The 25,434-nt window shown below is 45.8% G+C and overlaps 1 protein-coding gene across 2 annotated transcripts in view; it reads left to right on the top strand.

Annotated features, from left to right (window-relative positions):
- Positions 1 to 25,434, top strand: part of Thsd4 (thrombospondin type 1 domain containing 4) — a 627,039-nt gene that overhangs the window by 54,597 nt on the left and 547,008 nt on the right. For both annotated transcript variants that reach the window (XM_087562028.1, NM_001429247.1), the window contains 2 exon segments: positions 4,254 to 4,361; positions 19,400 to 19,469. In XM_087562028.1, the coding sequence (XP_087418154.1) occupies positions 4,333 to 4,361; positions 19,400 to 19,469 (99 nt within the window). In that variant the 5' untranslated portion in view covers positions 4,254 to 4,332.

Below are 25,434 nucleotides of genomic sequence, written 5' to 3'. Positions count from 1 at the left end.
TACTGGGTCTGCCCTTTCCTAGAGGGGACTTTGAACTCCCTGTCTGTAAGCTGCAGTGAGGCGTGCCCTCCCTATATGCGATAGATGCTGGCATTTCTCTAAAACTCATTTTTCTGTTAATAAAGGCTGGTCATGACCCACAAAATTAACTTCATGATGTCCATATGGGAGGTGGGGACACAACAGTTACACAGGCAGAGCTGGTTGGCTAGAAGACACCTCATGGAAGCCAGTGCGACCCGAAAGAAAATGACAAAGCGGGCAGTTCTCCCACAGGAAGCTCCCAAACCAGATGTAGAGATGACCAATCAAATCTAATAAGAGCTAGGCATAACTGATTCCAGAACTATGAAGTCTGAGGCAGGAAGGTCAAAAGTTCAAGGTCAGCCTGAATCATCACATAATAAGATTGTCTCAAAACTCAAAAAATTCAAATCAAAAACTAAGAAAGCAACCAAGACACACTGAAGTGTCCTCCATTTTTTTTTTTAAAATTTGAAGTTAATGTTTTAACATTAGTCAAAATATAATCGTGCCTCCAACTCCAGTGTGTTTGGCTACTTATTTATTTTTACCCATCAATGTGTTATACAACCACATAAAAATATAAGTTTTAAAGGGGTGAGGCAAAGACGAAAGAAGCCATATTTTAAATGGCGTACAAGTGGGTACCTCCCTTCTGATGGGTAAATACCTTAAAGCATAATACACATGGGGGGAGATCAGAATGGGGCCATCAACAGTGATTGGTTGTAAAGCTGCCTCAGCCTGTGTACAGTGTTTGCCTTGTATGTGTGAGACTCAACGTTCAGTCCTAACACTGCACAAACTGGGCATGGTGAGGAAGATTGTAAATTTGTGGCCCTAGGCCACTAGAGTCCTCTTTCTGGATCCTTTACACAGCACCCAGCTCTCTCTTGCGTGTTCTGTCCCTCATACCTATTACATATTATATATTGATTGAAGGTTCCCAGTCCTTGCCCTTGTAAGTTAATCTTGGTGCCTCCCCATCTCCTGCACAGTAGAGGGGACCCAAACATATCTCTTGGTTATTAGCCAGCGGTTATTAGGAGCTTGGCAAAGCTTGCTTCACCTTCCAGACTCAGTGCCTTGCCTTGGTGAGTACCTGCCCTGTACCCATCTGTGGAAGGCCATGCTGGGATTTGGAGAGGTTTTTAACTGATCTGGTCTGCTGGCCTTCTTCCTGACAGATCACAGCGTAACTTCTGGCTAACACTCAAGGCTGGAAGAGCCTTTAATACCTGAGTAATTGCATGAGCTGCTGATGGGTAATTAGGAGTGATTACAGTTAAGAGGCTTTCTTCCCTCAACCACGGGAAGAGCTGGTGCTAACCTAGAATCTGGGTTCTTTACCCCTGTGCATGGCATGTTCATGTCTCACGGCAGTCATTTTTTTTTTTTTTTATCTTTGTGATCTATCTCCTCACCCCTGAAGTCCTGGGAAGAATGTGGAGTGCAACAGTCTTTGGGAACTCCGCCTCTGTGTGAGAGAGGGTCCCCAGGCACCTTGTACTCTTGCTTCATGTGTCTGACTTTCCTGTAAGGAGCAGTGGGAGGAACAGGGCTTGGCCATGCTCTCTTCCCTCGAGTTCCATTCCGTTCCCTCCAAGGCTCCCAACCTGGCCTTTCTGATGCCATTTATACTTTGCTTCCAGACTATTGGCTTGCTTGCCAGTATTTAGAAATTCTATCTGGTAAGGAGCCCAGAATAAAGTGGTTTGTAGATGAAGGGATCTACCTACTTCATTTTATGGTGATGACATACTCTAGGTGTCCCTTAGCTTCTTGCCTGAGCATCACCAGAGCCACCCTTTCGTCAGTGACTCTCTGTACCAACTACTGGCCAGGCATACGCCATATGTCTCCTCATTTAATTCCCATGTCCTCCTGCGACAGCCTTGCTTCTGTCTGTGTACATCAAGATCATTTCAAGCTCACCGAGTAGCTGAGGACAATTGAGAACCCTGCCCCTTGTCTCTACCTCCCAAGTGCTAAGATTATATGTGTGCCAGCCCTGCTTTACATGTGATGGGGTGGAGCCTAGGGCTTTGTGCCTGTTAGCTACTTGTTCTACTGGGTAGACCACATCTGCAGCCTCACCTGCAGGGTTTCAGGCAGTTTTTGTTTGTTGGTTCATTTCTGTGCTGGGAGTTGAATCCAGGACCCTGTGCATGGTAAACAAGAACTCTAGCTCTGGGCTATATTCTCAGCCCTAGGCAGTATTTTTAAGCAGTTTTGTTGACATATAACATGTTTCACTAGCAATTTAATGTTTTTTAGCCTATTCACAGTGTTGGTAATTACTACAGTAGTTTGGGGTGCCAGGGACAAATGGTATACCTTCTCACTAGCTCCTCCCTCCTCTCCTCCCCCGGCGCAGGCAGCTCCTCATCTACTCTCCGTCTGTGTGTTTTCTATTCTGAAAACGACTTACAAATGGAGCCATGCAATGCGTGTTCCCTTGGGTCGAGGTTCTCCATTTAGAGTGTTCTTCTAATGTCTAATGTGACAAGGCTCATCTGTGTCACAGCCTGTGTCAGTGATGCCACGCTTTGAATTGTTAGGCCGTGCTTTTACCGTACTATACAGGTGGGGAAACAACCTTCAGACATGCTGAACGCCTTTCTCTGATCAGGTATCCAGTCAGAAGCCACTGGACTTGCAGTGCAGTTGTGACCAAGTATGGAGGCAACTTAAGGGAAGAGAAGTCTGTTGTCATAGTTTGAATGGATGTGGTTTTTCCACGATAGGGAGGGCATGATCGTGAGAGCAGGGGGTTCTTGACCACATGGTGTCTTAGTTGGGGTTTCTATCGCTGTGAGGAGACACTGTGGTCATACCAACTCTTATAAAGGATGACATTTCATTGGAGCTAGTTAACAGTTTTGGAGGTTTCATCCATTATCATCATAGCAGGGAGATTATAGGCAGACATGGCGCTGGAGAAGGAGCTGAGGGTTCTACATCTTGATCTGCAGGCAGTGGAAGGGAAAAAGATACTAGGCCTAGGTTGAGCATACTCCCCCCCCCCCCAAGTGACACACTTCCTCCAACAGTGCAACACCTACTCCAACAAGGCCACACCTCCTCAATAGTGGCACACCTGCTGGTCCAAGCATTCAAACACTGTCTGTGGGGCCTCCTCACACCCCCACAATGGTGCTCACCATAACCAGGATCCAGGTACAGATGAGTACTGATGGGCATCTGGCTCTCTCAGTCTCCTTTCGCCCTCAGTCTGAGATCCTTGCATGGCTCTTCCTTCCTCAGTTAAACCTCTCTGGAAGTGATCCCACAGACACAGTCAGAGGTGTGTCTTCTAGGAAATTCCAAATACCCTGAACTTGCCAATGAAGATTAGCTGTCACAGCCAGGGACTGTACTAAGAGTTCTAGATGGCTGTCCCCTCCGGAATGTCCTAGATGGCTGTCCCCTCCGGAATGTCCTAGATGGCTGTCCCCTCCTGGATGTCCTAGATGGCTGTCCCCTCCTGGATGTCCTAGATGGCTGTCCCCTCCTAGATGACCTAGATGGCTGTCCCCTCCTAGATGTCCTAGATGGCTGTCCCCTCCTAGATGTCCTAGATGGCTGTCCCCTCCTGGATGTCCTAGATGGCTGTCCCCTCTGGAATGTTCTAGATGGCTGTCCCCTCCTGGATGTCCTAGATGGCTGTCCCCTCCGGAATGTTCTAGATGGCTGTCCCCTCCTAGATGTCCTAGATGGCTGTCCCCTCCGGAATGTCCTAGATGGCCGTCCCCTCCTAGATGTCCTAGGTGGCTGTCCCCTCCTAGATGTCCTAGATGGCTGTCCCCTCCTGGATGTCCTAGATGGCTGTCCCCTCCTGGATGTCTATTCAGTGTCACCTTCCAGCTTGGAAGTCCTGGTCACCATAACTGGGAAGTGTCATTTCTTTTAATTGCTTCTATTTGTGTGTGTGTGTGTGTGTGTGTGTGTGTGTGTGTGTGTGTGTGTGTGTACATGCATGCATGTGTTTGCCAAGGCATATGTTATGTTGTGACATCAGAAGACAACTTGTGGGAGTTCGTTTTCTCATTCCACCCTATGGGACCTGGGTATCAAAGTCAGACTGGCATGTTTGGTGGCCAGTGGCTTTACCCGCTGAGCCATACTTCAGCCCTCTTGCATTTGTTTAATCCGTTTCTTCATCTGATTGGGCTCTAGAATTTTTCTAAACAAGTGATACTAAAAATTAATCACATTCATTCCTATAGGAGTTGAACACCACTTGAACCTGTAGAAAACTGGGGACACCTTCGAGGAACCCTTGCCTTATCCTGGACCTGCAGCACCATGGTTTCCCATCTTACAAGCTGTCTCAGGTGAGCAGAAACCTCTTAAAAACAAGAACAGTCCTGGGGTGTGGCTCTGTGGTGTGCATTTGCCTAGCGTGGCCAGACTCTGGGCTCAGTATATACCATAGCAAACTAGCATATCCTTGGCTCAAAACGGACTTTGATATTCATGTTTTACTATATGGTTCCTTGAAGTAATTGGTCTTTCGGCTGTGTGTATCACTAGTGTTTGTTACAGTAGTCCAGGCGTGCAGTTGTCTGCAGTTCAGAATGTCCTTCCTATTCACATATTATATGTATATTCCATGTCTTATGTAACAGAATTACATACTCTATGCCCTTCCTGTGTTACATATCTCATGTGATAGAATTCCCTAAGGAACTTGGAAAGTATTGTGGTCCCCTTGTAACCTTGGTTATGACTCCGTAGAGTTTGACGTAACCTATGGCATCATTAATATCCTGGTACCTTCTGCTCGGAACTTCCATGTCTTTCCGTTTTCATTAAAGCTCCCGACTCTTATGCTGAGTGCATAGTGAGCTGAGCGAGCACTGCGTTTCCTTTTGTACTTGAGAGAATCAGTTCTCAGAGACAGTAAACTATGGACACGGACTAGCAGTGTCTGTGGACTCAGAATAAAGGCTCCAGCCTTTGGAAATGTAACCCATGTCATTGGAACTGCTTTCAAACTTATGACAGGAAGCTGAGGGGGAACTGGGCTGTAGCTCAACTGCTCCATTGGTAGAGAGAGAGAGAGAGAGAGAGAGAGAGAGAGAGAGAGAGAGAGAGCACGCATGTGTGTGTGTGTGTGTGTGTGTGTGTGTGTGTGTGTGTGTGTGTGTGTGTGGCGCGCTTGGACGCTCAGCATGGTGGGCCAGCTGGGTTTCATTGCAGTGGTGATAATCCCAGCACTCAGGGAACAGTGGCAAGAGGATCAGAAACTGACTGTAAGACTAGTTCAGGGCCAGCCTGGTCTAATCAACTGATAGTCTTTTAAAAACTATTTAATCAGGGTCAGTGAGATAGCTCAGTAGATAAAAACATTTGCCTTGTAAACCTGATGTGGAGGCTGACACCTGAAAGACTCCTCCTTCCCTCTCCCTCTCCCTCTTCCTCCTCCCCTCCCCCTCCCCCCCCCCCTCTCTCTTCCCCCTTCTCTCTCTCTCTCTCTCTCTCTCTCACACACACACACACACACACCACCCCACACAAATAATAATAATGATAATAATAATTTAAAATTTATTTCATCAAAATCCTAGTGAGATCTCAATATATAAAATAGACAAGAGGATTTTATTGATAAAAATGAACACTCTAGGTACAGATTTGTAACATTCACACATTGTCAGATCAATGAATTTGTTGTTATAAATACCAGTGTTTGAAGTCAGGATTTCCAGCTGTCTCTTGCACATCTTCCTCACCCTGAGTTTATCCAGTGTTCGTTTCAGCTGTGCTGTCTTATGAGTATCCTGCACATGCCCAGTAAGGTCTTGCAGCTGATAGTTCTGTGCTGAGGTCACTCTGAGGCCTTGGGATGCTCTTAACATAAATTGATTTCCAATCTGGATAGAAGGAAGAAAGGAAGAATGTGCTGTCCTAAAAGCCACACCCTCAGGGTGTCTTAGCCTTGCCTCCTCTCTAACCATGCATTTAGCTTCAGATGCCCGCAACTCATGCTAACATGCAAACGGTCTGTAACGTGTTATGATGTCAGCACATGTGGTTACCCAGCTAGGCTGCAGCATTTGCCAAGCAGATGCTTCAGGGCCTTTGCCCAGCATTTAATTGAGTGAAGTGTGTGCGTGTGCTTTAGTATGTTGTTGCTTGTAAAATTTTTACATAAGTAAGTCACGTGTGTCTAGAAATCCTAAATCCTATAGAAGCTACAAAACTTTGCATTGATGACTGGTCACTGGTATGTCACATGCCAGCAAGAGAGGGCAAAAAAGTTCCATTCTCAACTTGTGTAATATCAACAGAACAGCCTAAATTAATACTTGGTGGTCTTAAAGCTTATCACTTAAACATGGAATTTGTTTTGAAACAGGGTCTTGTACATCCTAGGTTGGCCTTAAACTCTCTGTGATACCAAGGATGACCTTTGAACTTCTGATTTTCCTAAGTTCACCTCCCAAGTGCTGGAATTGTTATGTGCGACCATGAAAGTCAGAGGCTGGGGGTTGAACCCATGACTTGATGTGTACTAGGCAAACATTTTATCGCTCTCACTTCATATGCTATTTCTGAACATACAGTACGTGCTAGACTGGTGGGAGGTCCCAAAGTACAACTGCAGAATAGCACCCAGGTGAGAAATGACGGCAAGTCAGTTGGGTCATGAGGTATCTTCAGCAGTGGGTCACACGGCACTAGGGTAGAAAGAAGTAGACATTACAGCCAGACCCTGAATGGATGGAGTGAGCCGGTGGAGGAGAAGAGAGGAGCTCCCTACCCAGCTAACAGCTGTAAGTGCACTGTCAACAGAAAGGCTCCCCCAAACACGTGCCTCAGGCCTTGCTACGTGGCTGGTGGGGCTATGGAATCTTGGCAGGTCCTGCGTCGGGTCCTGTGGCAAAGACTGTTTTGACAGGTCTGCTTGGTAGACGCTTTATCAAGGGTTCTGCTGTCAGGATGGGAGAAAGAAAATGTCAGTTATGTGGGTGGGGAGGTAATTCTGCAGGAGTTTAGAACTGGAGATTTCCATCAAACCCCTGCACTGTAAGCCGGACATGTATTGCCCACTGTATATCTATAAAAGTGGGTGTGTGTGTGGAGAGGGGGAAAGGGAAGGGGAGGGGGGCGGAGAGAGAGAGGCGGGGGAATGTCAGAGGACAACCTCTAAGCATCAGCTCTCTGCTTCCACCATGTGACCTTGGACGTCACCCTACTTGGCATTACATGTCTGCCCACCAAGCCGTCTCACCGGGCCAACCATTGTGTGCATGTTTTTTCTCTAGGACCACGTAAATGCATTTTATATTTTACAAATAAAACAAACAAAACCAATGCTATGGTGCTTTTTGTTGCAATGCTTTTTGGATTGTTGGGGTTGGGGGAGGGGCTCTGATGAAGGGCGGGAAGCCTCTGACAAGAGAGGGTAGAAGAGGAGCAGGCACGTTTCCATATTTATCAAAGTGCCCCGTGCATGAAGACGGATGGGAAGAGCCAAAGGATTTTCTACCTGGAGAGGAAGCAGGCTGCACTCAAACACGCACTGCACAGAATCTGAGAGGAAAAAAAAAATCAGGGGGGTTCACAATTCCGACAAGCAGAGATTTAGTTTAAAAATCCTCCCCAGACTTTTCCAAGCCACAGAACAACAGGGAGTCAGCTTTGTCCACCTAGAGAGAGGCCGTGAAGCTGGGGAATTAAAACAGACCCCTGCTCCGAAGTATTGGGAGATACATGACGATTCTAACCCTGGCTGAGCTGGTTAGCGGGTTCTTAAGTCCTGGGTAAGCTCAGAGGCACACGGGAAGCTCCAGGATGAGTAAAATCCCTTTGGATCAAAAGATTGGAAGAAGCCAGATTAAGTAAAATTTGTCTATGTCTATTCCAAGTCAGAAAGAAAATGTGCTAAAACGACCCAGGAGTGTTTGTATTTCTTAAGACTTCAAATCACATGCTCTGTGTGTGTGTGTGTGTCTGTGCATTTATGGGTGCCGTGCTGTACACGTGGATGTGCATTTCCAGGAGCACATGTTTGTGTGCACCTATGCATTCACATGTACATGCAATGTATGGTGAATACATACCAGAACCAGAGGGTCCAATCCAGGCCCCTTCTAGTGTTCAGTCTACCTTCCTTTTAGAGACACAGCATCTCTCTGAACCTGGAGCTCACTGATTCCCTAGACTGACTGGCCAGGCAAGTCTGAGGGATCCTCCCGTCTCCAACTTTCCCATACTAGGATTACAGATGTCATGCCCCCCACCCCTGGGCTTTTCCATGGGTTCTGGGGATCTGAACTCAGGTCCTCATGCTTGCACAGCTTTACTCACCGAGCCATCTTGCTAGCCCGACCTTTTGTGTAGGCACCGCCACATCGGAGTGGCAGGTGTTCTTCACCCACTCCTCAGAGTGCCTTAGCAGAGCTGACAAACGTCACGTTTCCAATAAAAACAAAGGAGGAAACAAAACTACGGATGCCATGGAGGTGGCTGTGTTGGCAGGAAATAGAACTGATTTGGCCGATTTTATTTTGAACGGTAGTTTTTGAAGAAACACAGATGTAATTAGGGCCGTTACAACTCGATGGCGGATTTTATAGGTCTTACGGAGGAGAGGTCTGGATCACTTTAAGGCTTTTACAGTCCATGGCCGTAGGTCAAGTGTCTGGTTTTAGTCTTTGAAAACATTAGTTTCTCTTTTCCTTGATATACACTCCAGTAAAGTATTATTACTTTAATGCCTGTCAGCCATTCCACTTAGAAATACAACCGAAAGGGATTGAGGAAACGAGAGTGGGAAGGGTGGTTGCTCTCAGGGCCGAGGATAAGGACCCAGGGACGGACATGAGGGGAGATGGGCTCAGAGAACTGTTTGCCTGTGTGTGAGTGTGTCCAAGATAGGGCTGGCGATCTGAGGTGCAGTCCATCAGTGAACATTGCGGTCTCCCCCACGGTGAGGAAATTGGTGGCCATTGGAAAGGTCAGAGGTCAATCACTGTTCCTTTTTCTATGGATCAGGAAGTGAGAAAGAACAGGAGGGAAGTAGAGACAAAAGGAGAAAGAGGAAGTGAAGGAAAAGGAAGGGGGGGCACTGAGTCAAGTATTTCTAAGGCAGGCCAGACAGGCACAGAGGCCCCTGCTTATGATTCTAGCACTGGGGAGGCTGAGGCAGGAGGATGGAAAGTTGAAGCTATATAATGAGACCCTGCCTTAACCCCAAACGAGCAAGACAAATCAAGAGTCAGACCAGGATTTGCATTAGCTGCCACCTACACCACTACTCGGGGGACAGTAAATACATCAGAATTTAGTTACCAGTGACCGGCCGGCGGTGAGAGGGACTGTAAGTGAGCCATGGAACACGGAAAGAACCGATTACCTTTCACGTGAAAGAAGTCAGGACAAGGTTTTATATTCCTAACCAGGATGATCAGTGACTCAATTAGGTTAAGGCGGGGAAACCGTAGGAACGAACACACCTTCAACAGTTTACTTTAAACTTAAAACACATGTATATCCGAGCACAGCGCACAGACTGTTTTGATGTGGGGCCAAGAGCATTTCTTTGCCCGTGAAGCCCCGATCGTCTTTCTTGCACAAACCACACCCAAAAGCATCATCTGAGGCTCCCACTTTAAAACGGTGTGAGGATTTAAAGACGTCGAGAGGCGCTCTGAGGACAGAGCTATTCTAGGCTTCACAGGTTTTCTTTTCTGCCCTAGTCATCCACAGTGGTCCCGTCCACACCTAATTTGCCAGCCACTCCCTCCCCCTTGGCTGCTTGCCTTTAGTGAGTCTTTCCACAGCATTGAGCTCACTTTTGTAGAGACAACTGTCAAATACTCCTGCTGCACTCTGGTTCATGGCTCCGAGAGCCATTAGGATATTCTGTGCGTTTGCAGAGCTGGGCCACCAGTGTAAAACAGGTTTGGGGACGCAGGGCATGTGAGTGTTCCTGCCCTGACGGGGGAAGTGTAGAGGTATGTCCAGGGAAGAACCTACGGGAATATCATCTGTGGGCTTCTGGTGGGAGCCATCTGAACGGCAGACATAGAGGCCAGAGGAAATAAAATGAATTTCTGGAGGAGAGCCCTGGCAAGGCCTACCTATAAAATGACGGCAAGCATCCAGACAGGGTTGATTTTGCCTTAACGCCTGGCACAGCCCTGTACCTGGACCCTGTCCTCATCACTCAGTGCTTGATTGTAGGATTTGCTAGAACATTCTGTCCTGAGATGGAGTTGAATGGTGTCAAGGTGTGATCGCTGGGCTGCCAGCTGACCTTTCCTTGCCTCCCCAGGTAAAGGCTTTGCCTCCCTCCTCACGACTTAGAACCAATTGCTCTAATTTGTAGGACTCTTCTTTTCCCTTACCTTCCTTTCACTAGCTTTGCTCTCTCTCCCATGGTGAATTATGGGACACTTAAAAAAAAAACGAGGAGGAGTGTTATATCGCACAGTCTCACTTTGATTTGCTGCTTCTTACTCCTTTCTCTCCCCCTTCTCTCTCTTTCTCTTCTTCATCCCCCCTTTCCTCTTTCTTCTTTGTCTTCTGTTCCCTTCTTCCACCTCCTGTCTCTTCCTCCTCTTGTTATGTCATGTAGCCCAGGCTAACCTCACATATACTGTGTAGCTGAGAATGACTCTGTGCTTATGATCCTCCTGCCTACGGCATCTGAGTGCAGGTAACACAGAGCTAAACCACTGTGCTGGACCTAGTTTCTGTGGTGCTGGGGATGGGCTCAGGGCTTCACGTGCTCACACTAGTCCACACGCTACTGCTGAGCCACACCCCGGCCCCTCGTATACCTTTTCATTAGTATTTCCTCTTTCCCTCTTCTTTCCCCTTCCACCTCTTCACTCTGCCCCCTGTTCTTTTCTTCCCTCAGTTGCTTTGAACTAACCTTTCTGCTGGAGACATCGTAGGTTGGAGAGACCGAGAGGAACTCACCACAGAGCTCTGAGTCTTAAAAAGCTGTGCTGTGATAGAGCACCTTGCATTTCCAGAGAACAGGGATGGCTGCAAGCACGGAGGACCTGTAAATGCGCAATAAAACCCACACGTGGTTAGAAAGGTGTCTAAGTCTGTGCCATAAAATGGAAATGTCTCACTTCTCACAGACCATGCAGGCCTTCCCCCAGTCTGTTGGATTTGATCTGGCTGCTGCTTGATTGCGGGTCTCTGCTATGTTCTCCCCTCAGTTGTTTGGAGCTGGCTTTCCTAGTTTTCCCTGCACTCAGGTGGCAGAGGCAGGAGGATCATAAATACACAGTCACCCTTAGAATTCCCTGTGCAGGGGCACCTGATGGGAGACGAGTTTAGAGGACACAATTGTACAGTGAACAGTCTCTCAGCTGAGGGAAGGACGGGGGTAGTGACAAGGCTGGGCCTCAGTCTCTGGCCAGAAGTCTACTGTGCTCTGGAGACTTTGTGTGCACCAAGACCAGCACTTTGAGTGACACTTGCGTGCTGATGTCGGATTATGAAGATAAGTTCTGTAAGGGCAGGGCATAGCATAAGACAGAAGGGGAAATACATAGATTACACTTTAAGACATTGGGATTCGCATGATTGCCTACCACTGCTGCTCCCACTTTCTGACAGGGTCTTCTGTGGCCTAAGGTGGCCTAGAACTTTTTATGTAGGTGAGGATGGCCTTGGCAAAGAAAATGGATGTCTTAAAATAGCAAGTGGTTAGTTTGTAGAGATACTACTGTTGTCCCCAGGCAGTTTCAGTGTCTGACAGGGTACATGGGGACTGCATGTCATTGCTGAGATCTTGGCACAGGTTGGTTCGATTCTAGGTCATTCCCAATGTGTCTCTTGGGTTGTGTCAACAGAAGGAGAAAAGAAATGAAGGGGGATTTCCCACCCGTTTCCCTGGTTTTGGCATTTGGCATTTGGTGTTGAGTCCATTGAGGGGATGTGGACTAAAAGCCTAGAGCCTAGTTCTGTATGTAAATCTTGTACAGTTTCATTAAACATTACTTTTTCATGGAGTACTTGAAACCTATGCCAGCAGTGGACAATGGTCTGTCTGTCTGTCTGTCTCATATTGGATAGTGAGTAGTTTTGACTGCAAGGTGGATCAGAAAGTCTTAGGAGGCATACAGCTCCTCATTTCCATATTGAGGGGAGCTTCTGACTTATTTGCCAAAGGTCCTGTTAGCCTTCAGTCTGTCAGAATGTTGCACACCGAGAGCCCCTTGCCAAAGCAAACGATCCAAGTGAAACAACCCAGGAGCCTCACACAGACACATACATGATCCCCCATTCCCCAGCCGTCATCTGGAACGGGGTCAGGAGGAGCAGGGGTTTGTGCCTGGTTATCCTGTGTTTGGAAGACGCGTGGGCACAGAGCAGCCTGTCAATTAGTGAGGTATGTGTGAGCAGGGTTGGGTAGTCCAAGACAGCCTCTGCTGAGCAGGGGCGGGAAACCCTCGGCCCTTGGCAGAGCCTCCTCTGGTCCCTGGGGTTATATATTGCTCCGACTGCTGTTATTGCAACTCAAAGAATAATTTCCCCTCTGGGGGAATTTATTTTATTCCATTCAGAGCAGAGCCCATTTAATAGCTAAGACTTTATCCCACAATGATGTTGTTGGGGATTCCTATGTGTTTGAGCTTCACCAGGGCCCAGCTAGTGAAGGGAAGAGACACTGGAGCGTCTAAATATAACTCACGTTGTATCTTTTCAATGAGACACGTCAGCAAACATGTCTCCTGGAATCTGGTGAGATTTGGGGTGGGTGTCATATAGAAATTTTTTAAAAAAAAACCCTTCTTTTATTAAAGGAACATTTATTATTTTATTTTATTTTATTTTATTTTATTTTTTGGTTCTTTTTTTCGGAGCTGGGGACCGAACCCAGGGCCTTGCGCTTCCTAGGCAAGCGCTCTACCACTGAGCTAAATCCCCAACCCCTTAAAGGAACATTTATAAAAGGACATTTAGGAGCTTTAGAAATTATTTTGGGCATTATAAAATCTGTTAGTTCCCATGAGTTTCATCTGTCTACAATTTCAGGGATTATCTGGATGGGAGGCACCATTCACTAATTCAAGACACCATTCGTTAATCCAGTGCACTGTTCGTTAATTCAACACATTATTCATTGATTCAATGTATCAAGCACTTTCTGTGTCCTAGGCACTCTGCTAGGTACTGGGGATAAAACAGCGACAAAATCATTGCCCCTCCAGTTTCAAGCTGTAATCTGTGCATGTGTTTGTGTGCATGGTGTATGCACGAGTTTAGAGGTTTATGCATGCATGCCGACATGTATTATGTATTTGGAGGTATGTCTAGGTGGGTGGAGGTGCATATATGTGCAAGTGAGGTGTGTGTGTGTGTGTGTGTGTGTGTGTGTGTGTGTGTGTGTCTTACTGGCTTGGAGCTTACAGAGTACACTACACTGACTGGCCACTAAGTCCCAGAAACATGTGTGTCTCTGCTTCCCCAGTGCTCTGGCATTCCAAGGGAGAGCAAGCTTACTTAGCCCTTTCACTCAGGCTCTAGGGCCTGGCCTCGGGTCCTGTGCTTGAGTGATAAGCACTCTCTCCTCTGTGATCTCTCCCCAGCCCTGTGATACTTTCTAATGTGAAGAGAGTGACAGGTAAATATTACAAGAGTCATTTGGGGAAAAAGAGTTAGTCTTGGCTGGACGATGGAGTGGTTCTGTGTAGTAACTGCGAAGTCCAGGGGAGCTGAGAACTCCAAGTAGAGCCCCAGCAATGGAGGGAAGAGGTGGAGTGGACAGGCGACTTGGAGTAAGTTCTCAGACAGGAAGAAGTAGAATCTCCTGCTCTCCTTGTCCCTGGGAATGCTCCAGTGCGGTCTGGAACCAGTAGTTATGTAGAACTGCTCCTATTGGCACCATACATATGAGCCAATGGCCCTGGGGACTGAGGTATGACACATTTATGGAGCTGATGTTTGTCTTTGTAATGAAGCCACACCAATCTGATTTTCTTTGAACAGTGCCAGGCTGGGTTAGAAATTATGCTGATTTGCAGGCACAGGTTCAAAGTTTGTGTTCCTAAACATTAGCTCCCTTGAGGTAGCTTGATCAGGCTATATTATCCCATTTTACAGACTTGGGCAACTGAGGCATGAGAAAGAATGTGATTAACCAAGGCTGTGCAACCTGGGGACCTATGCTCCCAAGCTGAGACGTGTGTGTTTTTTATTTCTTGGATAAACTGAGTCTAGTGGGGATAGAAGTAGAAAGTACCATCTTCTCCCCACTGTCTGGGGAGCAATCTCCAGATGTTTCTCCCCGCACTGGAGCATATGTTGGGTGGCTTTTCTGTTCCATTGCTGTGTGTGTGTGTGTGTGTGTGTGTGTGTGTGTGTGTGTGTGTGTGTGTGTGTGCGTGCGCATATAAGGATGTCATTGCTTAGGAACTGTTTGAGATAGGGATTCACACTGAGCTGAAGATGGCCATTTTGGCTAGGCTAGCTACACAGAAAGTCCTCAGACCCCTCCTGCCTCTCCCTTCCTAGTACTGGAATCACAAATCCATGCCACTCAGCCTACTGAATGGAAAATTTTTCTTTCTTTCTTTCTTTCTTTCTTTCTTTCTTTCTTTCTTTCTCTCCCTCTTTCTTTCTTTCCTTCTTTCATTTATTTATTACCATTTACACATCCGATGAAGGGCTAATATCTAAAACATATAAAGAACTTCTGAAACTAGGTATTAAGAAAACAAATAACCCAATTAAAAATGGTGTACAGATCTAAGCAGAGAATTCTCAAAAGAAGTAACACAAATGGCTGAGAAACCCTTAAAGACATTTTTGACATCCTTAGCCATCAGGGAAATGCAAATAAAAACGCCTTTGAAATTTTATCTTATACCTGTCAGAATAGATACGATCAACGACGACAGCAACGACAACCACAACAAGACAAGACAAAACAAAACAAAACCAGAACCAAAACCCTGACAGCTCATGCTGGTGAGGATGTGTGACGTAAGAGGAACTCTCCATTGCTGGTGGAAGTGTAAACTTGTATAGCCGCCTTGGAAATAAGTGTGGCAATTCCTTTGGAAGCTGGAAATCAATCTACCTCAGGATCCAGCTATACCACTCTTGGGCATATACCCAAAGGGCACTTTATCCTACCACAGAGACACTTGTTCAGCAGTGTTCACTGTTGCTCTGTTTATAATAGCCAGAACTGGAAACAACTTAGAAGCCCCTCAACAGAAGGAAGAAGAATGGATAAAGAAAATGTGGTTCATTTACACAATAGAGCGTTACTCAGCCATTAAAAAAAATGACATCATGAAATTTGTAGGTAAATATATGGAACAAGAAAAACATCACCCTGAGGTGAGATATCCTAGACCAGAAAGACAAATTTGGTATGTATTCACTCAATTGTGGAAATTAGCTATTCAGTCAACGATAACCAAACTGCAATTCATAGAACCACAGAGGTAAGTATACTGTAAGGACTAGAGAGAAATGTAGATCTTCTTAGGAAAGAGAAATAGAATAGGTAATTAATTATGGGTAGATAGGGCGGGGGCTAGAATGGGAAGATTAAGTGTGGAGTGGGAAGGAAGAGGGGGTTGAGGGAGAGACAGTTGATTTTAAAGGGACATTTGAAGGGTAGCATGGAAACCTAATATAGTAAGAACTTGACACACACATGTGTGTGCATGCACACATATGCATGCACATATGTGTGAAGGCGATCTAAATGAAATCATTGCATAATGAGGAAAACAGAGTCCCAGCTGGCCATCTCTTCTCACCAAATAAAGCCTGGGTTAAATCTAATTGAATTGTTGGTGAAAAGGGGTTGTCCCATGAGAAGCCCCAAACAACCCAGGCTGTGGCCAAGACTACCAGTTGCTCTCTACAAAGTGACTCCATGGCCCCATTGCTGAAGACAACTCCACACAACTCATTGACCTGGAGAAGTCGAGCTCCCTGCACAGAGCCTCCCCCTGTGTTCTAGCATCTTTGGTACAGGAAGGGGCTCTGCATGCTTTGGCACAGGAGAGTAGAAGGGAAATGTAAACACCAACCCAGCGGCAAACCCTTTGATCTACAGTGGTGTCCTGTATTGTGTGCTAGGGCAACCATGGTACAAAGCTTACAGGAGCAACCAACCAATGTCTGATTTGACTGAAGACCCACTCTACAAGATGGAGCCCATACCTGGCACTGCTTGGGTGACCAAGAACCAGAGACTAGATAGATTAGGCACCTAGGGTAAAACCAAGTGCTACTGGTTTAAAAAAGAGAGAGAGAGAAGGAAAAAAATCCATAGTAATGAAATGACTTCCAATGACATTCTGCTATAGTCATAGATCAGTGCCTTCTTCAGCCATCATCAGAGAAGCTTCCTCCTGAAGCAGAGGAGGACCAAATCTAGATATAGATACCCCCAGCCAGCCATAATGCAGAGAGACAGATAGAAACAGAGACAGAGAGACAGACAGACCAATCAACCTTGGAACACTCAGCCCTAAATATATGTCTTCATCAAATCACTCCCATTGGAGCTCAGGGAACCCCTTGGAAGAGGAGGACACCAAGAAATCAAAGCCTTCTATATCAACATGAGCAAAGCTCATATGAACTCAGAGACTGAGGCAGTATCCACAGGACCTGTACAGGTCCATGCCAGGCCCTCTGCATAAACGTTATGGCTTCCAATTTACTGTTTTTTGTTTTTTGTTTTTTTTTTAATGGGATTCCTGAGTGTGCAAACGAGTGTGTCTCTGATTCTTAAACCTTCTCTTAATCTCTTTTACCTCTGTTGGCTTGTCCTGTCCAACTTTGATTGGATAGCTTTTATTTTATCTTATTATATTGTATTTTGCTACATTTTATTTTCCCTTCGAAGTCCGCTCTTTTCTAAGGAGAGCCAGAAAGGGAGTTAATCCGCATGGGGAGGATCTGGGATGAGTTGGGGGAGGGGAAGCTGCAACCAGGTGATCGGGATATCTTATGTGAGAAAGAATATTTTAAACACAAGGAAAAAACAGAAGACAAACCCAAGCCCGTGTCACCATGCCTTTTTTTCAAAGTCCATGTCACCATGCCTCTTTTTCAAAACCTGTGTCACCATGCCTCTTTTTCATTGAGACGTTGGAAACACAAGTCCGGTCTTCACCCTTAACCTCAAGTGCTTTCCCACACGAGCTGTCTCCCAGCCCCAGGTACTAAAACTATCTCTTCTCTGACTTTACCCCCGCATTGCGTATTTTTGCATCTGCACCACGCTTCATGATCCTCACAGAAGATGAGAATGTTTGTGGCTTGGAGATTTTAGCATGTCCAGGATCACCCAGATGGGACTAAGCCAAGGTAGAAAGATTTCTGAGAGTTCAAAACTAGCCTGCACTCACTAGGACTACACTAGTGGCAGCTCAGCCTGGGGTATCCAGAATAAGGCACAGTCCTAAAAAAACTTCTTTAAAAATGAAACAAACAAGATCAAAAGTTGCAATGAAGGTGTGTTTGGGGTGGTTTTGATAATGATTTTTTTTTAAATAAATAATTCCCAGAGTTAATTGAAGACTCTGTGACATCACCATCTAGATGTTATTTACTGTCAGCTGTGTGAATGCCAAACATTGTGTCTTACTGGTTCTCAACCTTCCTAACGCTGTGACCTTTTTAATACAGTTCCTTGTGTTGTGGTGACTCCCAACCACAATTTATTTTTGCTACTTCATAAGTGTAATTTTGCTGCAGTTATGAATCGTACTGCAAATATCTGTGTTTTCTGATGATCTTAGTTGAGCCCTGAGTCAAAGGGGTCGAGGCTCACAGGTTGAGAACCACTGATGTAACTGTTTTATTCATTGGACAGTGCAGATAGATCATGTGGCCCCAGTGGGAAATCCTGCTGGGTTGCAGTAGTCTAGCTAGAGGCTCAGCACATTTGAAATCAAATCTTCATAATTGTGCCCCAGATTTAATATTATGTGCTCATATAATATGGTTGTTCTGGTGGCACACTGGCTGCTTGAAGGAGGAGTGGAAGTCTTCTAACTGTGGCCTTGGCTACAGCTGCCACCATGTCTTCTCCTTATCCCTAGTCCCACACAGGGGCTTCTTTTTTCCTTTTTTTTTTTTTGGATGGGACAGTGTTTTGCACCCCTAAGTGATGGAGACCTTGGAAAGGTTGGGAATTGCTGCAGCATTTAGTTTAAATGCCTTTAGGGTTAAGCACTAAACATTCAAAGGATGCAGGGATCCAAGGATGCTGAAAATAATGGTGTTGTTCATTCGAAGCCCAGATTCTGGGCACTTAATTTCTCGTGTGTGTGTGTGTGTGTGTGTGTGTGTGTGTGTGTGTGTGTGTGGTACGTGCATGTATGCACAGGTGAAGGCCAGCGTACAGTCTTGAATGTTACATCTCAGGTACTACACCCTCTGTGTTTCAGACAAGGTTGCTCCCTGGCTTTGGGACTCACTGGGTAGCCACATTAGGTGGGCTGGCCAGAGAGCTCTAGGACGCCTCCTGTCACTGCCTCTCCAACACTGGGTTACAAATGCTTATCACTATACCTGGCTTTTTTGTTAAAATGTGGGTTGTGGGGGGTTAAATTTAACTTCTTGTGCTTGGTGATAAGCACTGTAAAGCCATCTGACTGAGCCGCCTTTCCAGTTCTGGCCCCACCCATATCTCCTCTGGCTTCCTACCTACACATTTTCACATTCTGTGATCTTCACAGAGGATGAGAGTGTTTATTGCTAGTGTGCCCAGGATCACTCAGGTGGGACTGGCAGCATTAGGATCCATGCTAGATACATCACACTGCTTTTTATTGTCTCTGGGTCAGAGCCGTCCCCATCCCCCAAAGTATCTTCCCTTTGCTTGATGACAAGTTCTAGTCAGGGTCAGCGTCAGTAAGGCTTAAGGTAGCTAATCCCACCCACAAAGAGCATGTGAGATACCAAAGGGCTACAGAAGCTGGAGCAAGGCCGGGCCAGCACTAGAAGCCCTTTCTTTATGCTGACCTCATTACCCTGCTAACCTCCACATTCTGGTTTGTGCTGTGGTCTGTGTGAGCATGGTGGAGGTCTTTCTCAGCCCTCTCCACACCTCTGAGCCAACTTCTGTTGCTGTTCCCATCTCACAAAGGGGAATGACCAAGGCTGCTAGAAGTTATCTCAGACTTACAAGTGCTGTTGGGAGGTATAGGTCAGGGATTTGACCTCCACACCTACCCCGATGCCATGGCCTTCTTGGTGTGGGGCTATTCCTTTTCCCTTTGTATTTTCCCTGAGTTTATTTCAGGACTTAGGGTGGACTGACCTCTCCCTTCCAGTATTGAGCTGGTGATGCCAGCTTCCTCTAGGTACTGCCAGGACCACGCTCATATCCCTGCCTGTTGCTCTTTTTCTTTCCTAGTGCCCTGGGCGCCCTCCTGCTGCTTGGTTCTCAGCTTGTCTGCCCGCAGCCCTCCACTGAACACAGAAAGGTAAGTCCTGACCCCTCAGAGCCACTGGGCTGCTCTGCCAGAGGGGCGGGGTCACCTTGGCCACTCACCTTTTCTTCCTTCTGCCTGGGGGTGCATTCCAGCTGACTGTGAGTAGAAGCACTGTTTCTAGAATGTTCAGCAGTCTTTGTGTCTTTTCCAGGTTCCTGGATAAGAAGCCAGTGCTCTGATCTGAGAACAGAGCTGGCTTTACAGTCTGTATCCCTAGAGTTGAGTGGGAAGGCATTGCAAAGGCTTGCAAGCAGGTGCACTGCCCACCCACCACCCACCCCAGCCTCAGGAGTGGAGAGTGCTTGCCAGAGCTGGTGCCTGTGCAAACACACCTTCAAGGCCACAGGCAGGGGGAGATTGGAAAAGCTAAAGTGGCTTGAGAGGAACCCCCCTTTCTATATGAAACTGTGATCCCTGATAGTACCCAGTTTCTATTGCCAGGAAGGAAGGAAGGAAGGAAGGAAGGAAGGAAGGAAGGAAGGAAGGAAGGAAGGGTGGATGGACCTGGCCTTTTGTTATCCCACCCCATCTTCTGTTGGTGCTTCTCTATGGATTATTCTAGACCAATGGTTCTCAACTCATGGGTTCACACAGCAGATAGCTTACATATAAGATACCTTACACTTCAGATATTTATATTACGATTCATAAAAGTAGCAAAATTACAGTCACGAAGTAGCAACAAAATAATTTTGTGTTTGGAACTTGCCACAACATGAGCTATATTAAAGGGTCGCAGCATTAGGAAGGTGCAAACCACTGGTCTAGGCCTTGACAGCAGTTCTAGAATCCAGTCCCCAGAGGCTGGCTTTCTGGGCTCATTCCCCCCAGGATCTGTCTGCTTCTTGTACATGATCCAGCCTGGTGCTGCCTGGCCATGGAGCAGGGCTTCCTGAGAAGTAGGACACAGGACACTAGAACAAAGTACTTCAAGGCTTCGTCAGCTCCCTGAGTCCTGAGAGGAGAGCAGCCATTCGTGTTGAAGTGGTTTTGAGCTGGTGACCCTTTACTAGGATAGGGCTTTCACAGGGGATGTTCAGAAATGAACAAGAAAAGGAAGGCAAGCCACGGCTTGACCTCCTCCTAGAACCTGTTGGTGTTCTCAGCTGATTTATCTAATTCCTTTTAGGTCTGTGGGTTGTGTTCTTCTTGTCTGGACCAGGTAGAAGCCTCTGTGGTACCTTGTTCCCCATTGGGAAGTCAACGGCATGCATGTGCTTCTCATACACACTACTCGGAGTCTAGGGTAGAGCCTGGCACATTTAGGTGCTCAACACAGTACTTGTTGAATGACTAATGGAATGACCGGGACCTGGCCAAGGTCCAGACATCATTTTGCAAGGTTGATTGGGAAATTTACAGCCTCTCATTCGATCATCTCACCCCCAAGTCATAATTTCAATAGGTAGAAGGTTTAAAAAAATGATTATTGTGTTTTCAATCCTTAATGTTTAGTATTATTGGGACTAACAATAGCTGACTTGCCCTAATGGTGATCTTTTTTGTTGCTCTCGATATTCAGATATGTAATCATAGCTGAAAGTATTTTATAAATAATAAATATACAAATAATTACTTTGTCATCTCTTTTTATTTTCTTAAGAAACCTGGATGCTAAATATATCAAACCTCAGGGAAAAAAGTTCCTAAATAAGTATTACTGTGCATGTGTGTGTGCATGTGTGTGTGCATGTGTGCGTCCATGTGTGTGTGTGCATGTGTGTGTGCATGTGTATGTGTATGTGTGCATGTGTGTGCATGTGTGTGTGCATATGTGTGTGTGTGTGTGTGTACATGCCAAGGCACACATGTGGAGATCAGAGGACAACATATGAATCAGTTCATCCACTGTGCTGGTCCTGGGGATTGAGCTCAGGTCATCAGCCTTGGTAGAAAGCACCTTTATCTGCTGAGCCATCTTGCCCATCCCCCCTATCTTTCTCAAGGATTTTCTTTTTCCTGATAACAGAAAAAGAAAGGTTTATTGGTCACTTTAGAACACTGAATTTAAAACACTGAGCAAAACAGTACCATAACTTGGTATATAGTACCTCCTTGTCAAAGTATTATTAAGAACTTTGCAATTGAAGGCTAGTTCCCCAACCCCTTGACATTTATAGATTTCTTCACTCGGGGGAAAGACATTTCAGAACAGTTGTTGCACATAATAAACACATGTGTCTTGGCTGCCAGGATTCTTGCTGTTCATCCAAGAAAAGAAGGCCACGTGGGTTTCTTTGGGTGCTAGGTCACTTTTCAATGTTTTCTTAGAGCTTTTTGTGACTGAGGCTGTCATCCTGGGGATCCCCCAAAACCTGGCAGTAAAAGCAGGGCTGGCAGTAGTAGCATCCACTTAGTCAGGCAAGAAGACGACTAAGGAAATACTCATTAACTGGACTTGCAACAGTGTGTCCATGAAGAGACAAGACTGAGGAAAAGCTTATTAACCGGGTCTGCAACACTCTGTCTATAAAAAGCTGCAGAGAATACTTTAAGTCTTTCTGGGCCATACTTTCTGTCACAATCATTTAACTCTGCGTGGAAGGGAGGCAGCCAGAGGTACTGAGTAAATGAATAGTCATGGCTGTGTGCCAGTAAAGCTTTGTTTATAAAAATAGGTGGTGAACTGCATTTGGCTGGCGGGCTGGAGTTTGCTAACCTCTGCTCTAAGGTCAGGATGGAAAGGAATTAACTGTGGGCTCAGGGAAGTTTATTCGTGGGGTGCCTCAGTTTGATCCCAAGAACTCATACTTAAAAATCCAGGACTGAAGGCGTATCCTTGTAATCCCACCATTGGCAGACAAGGAGAGGGGGAATGGCTGGGTCTCCTGACCAGCCACCAGACCACTTGGTGAACTTCAGACTAGTGACAGATTAGTGTCTCAAAAAAAAAAAAAAATGGCCCTGGGTTCGGTCCCCAGCTCCGAAAAAAAAGAACCAAAAAAAAAAAAAAAAAGGTGGATGGTGACTGAAAACAGTGCCTGAGGTTTCCCCCTTACCTGCACCTAGGGGCACTCATGTGCACATACACAGGAAAACACACACACACACACACACACACACACACACACACACACACACACCTGTGCATACATACATACACGCATGTATTTTGGAATTTGAAGATGGATCTTCTTTTGAGACTTGAAGGACACAAAAGAATTGGGAGAAAAATTATGGAGTTTTATATTAAAGCAAGATTTATGATTGCTATTCTGTTGTTTTCATTACTCAGATACATTCCTAATTGAATTCTCACTGAATTCTATTGTTTTGTGGTGAAATTCACTGCTCTTGATTGTTAGCAAAGAATTGCAGAAAAAAAATTATAAACCCATCTAAGGTCAATTCTTTAGGGACAGAGTTATTAATTTGCACATATTATAGTCAACTCTCTCTATATGAAAGCCAGCTACTCAAAGGCTCTCTTTTCTTCCTTGTTACTTACTGTGGTGTGTCCAACCTTAGCATATGGAAGCGTTTCCACAGTGTAAGTTATTCCGACCGAGAGACATAATTTGTAAATGCTGTCAAGTAAACTATGCACGTCTCAGTGCTGTTCAGGCGACTGGCTACATCTCCTCAGAACTGTCCTATGTAATAATACAGGCGGAGGGGACCTGGTGCGGAGCGTAAGTAGCTCTTTCCAGATGTTTCTATGCAGAAGGCCTCCTATCCTGGCAGAATTAGCAACCCCACAAAAGACTACTCACCCATTAATTGCTGATACTTGGCAGATGATAGTAGTTTTAGAGGGTTTGTGTGTGTGTGTGTGTGTGTGTGTGTGTGTGTCTATATTTGTGAAGAAGAGGAGACTAGGAGCAGGAAAAAAAAAAGAAGTATGGCCAAGGCAAACTCTACACAGAACAAATTATGGAATAATGTCATTTTATGTTAAATTTATTTATTTTGTGTATGTATGAAGGACAAGTGTATGTATGTATGTGCCTGTGTTTGGTGGGCAGAAGTTAATCTTGTATGGTATTTTTTACTTTTTTTTTTTTTTTTTTGAGACAGGGGCTCTCACTGACTGTTGCTGATTGGGCTAAGCTATCTAGCCAATGAGGCTCTAGGATCCTTCTGTCTCTAACTTCCCTGCAGCAGTGTTTCAAACGTGTACCACCATAACCCAGCTTTACACACGTGCGGGCTGCAAACTCAAGTCCTCACGCTTGTGCAGCAAGCACTTTATAGCCGAGCTGTCTTCTCAGCCCTGATACGGTGTCTTTCAGCTTCTAGATGCAGAAAAGTAATTCACTTTAATTGCTCCATGATTAAGTTTATTTTTTAATTTAAATCTCTCATCCACTGTAGAAAATGTAGAAAGTGAAGAAAGCTAGAGGAAGGAAATACAAGTTCCCCGCCAGGGCTGCTGGCCAAAGGGAGCCGCTCTGCAGCCTGGTGTTTATAGAAACTTTCAAACAAACAGAACAGGGACACTACAGAATGGAGTGAGGGAAGTCAAATATTTGCTTTGCTAACTGATAAGCGGGCCATGATGCAAGTAGGGGACCTCAGGATAGGTCGCAGGCAGCACTGAATCCAGAGGGTGTGCAGCCAAGAACTCTAATACCTTCTCAACCCTGTCCCCTGGTTGGATGCTGAGCAGAAAGCCTGTGGAAGGACAAAATGTTTTTGGTCACAAAAGTCTCCTCTTATGATTGATGCTCTAAAAATGAGTATTTCTAGGAGTAAATGTAGGAAGACATCTTTGGGATTTGAGGTAGATGAACAGTTTAAAATAACCTACAGATCTGAGGGTCAGGGGGCAGAGCACCTGCTCAGAATGCAGGAACTATAGAAAGGAGAAAAAGAAACCCAAGAAACAGATACCTAGAGTAGAAAGGGATTATACTGCGTTGAAGTTGAATACTTATGAAAATCAAAACGCCATAAAAGGGCAAAGTGTAACTCAGGCGAAGGTCATAATGGTGTGTTTGACGGAAGACTTGTGTTTGGAATATAAAAGGAGCTCTGTTGATCATGAAGAAGAGTTGAGCAAACCCACTTATAGATGGATAAAACAGGGAGGGTAGAGGACTCAGAGGGTAAAAGTGTTTGCTGGCCAAGCCTAATGACCCACGTGATCCTTGGATCTCAGGGGGGCGGAGGGGGATAGATGTCTGGATCTTACAGTTGGTGAGGGAAGCTCTGACTCTGACTTCCAGGGGGGTATCCTCACCTCCACTCGTGGTGGTTGTTGTTGTTATTGGTGTGTGTGTGTGTGTGTGTGTGTGTGTGTGTGTGTGTGTATGTGTGTGTGTGTGTGTGTGTGTGAGAGAGAGAGAGAGAGACAGAGAGAGAGAGAGAGAGACAGAGAGACAGAGAGAGAGACAGAGAGAGAGACAGAGAGAATCATTTGTCCTTGGGTGAATATGTATTAAGATCTCGAGATGCCACTCCCATGGCTGCTACAGTGAACACCCTGACAGGACAAGGGTTCTGAGGACAGGAGCTGTCAGAGCTGAGGAACCTGAAGTGGGAGCCACTTTGAAACCCTCGCCATCTTCGTCTTTCTGTGACCTGCCTATTCACTTCTAGGTCCTTACCCTGGAGAAGCAACGACCTGTGCACTAGAACATGCGAATATCAGTGATTGAGTAATGAAAATCATAAGCTATATGGTTTATGGTAACTGCAAGCTGGAAACGCCCTTAAAAGCCCACCAGCAAAAGGATGCTCGGGAGACTGTGGTGCACTGATGCATAAGACAAACAGCATGACAACAGAAGTGAACTTGTTTTTTGTCAAGAAGAGCAGCTGGCAGTAGATTTACCCTCTCAGCAGAAACAACCCCAAATGCCTGGGAACGTATGACCAGTGTTGGCCAAGTTCTTGGGCTTTAGGCAACGAAAGACAGGGGATTCCCTAAGAGATTGGAAATTGACTAATCTGCCCCCAAAGGTCCCTAAGAGTACCCAGTTTACTTCCCTGGAGAGTTTCCTGCCCTGGGTGG

The sequence above is a fragment of the Rattus norvegicus genome, chromosome 8 (genome assembly GCF_021556685.1).
Source record: "Rattus norvegicus strain SHRSP/BbbUtx chromosome 8, alternate assembly SHRSP_T2T, whole genome shotgun sequence".
Lineage (NCBI taxonomy): Eukaryota > Metazoa > Chordata > Mammalia > Rodentia > Muridae > Rattus > Rattus norvegicus.
This window is presented reverse-complemented; position numbering and strand designations above follow the sequence as displayed.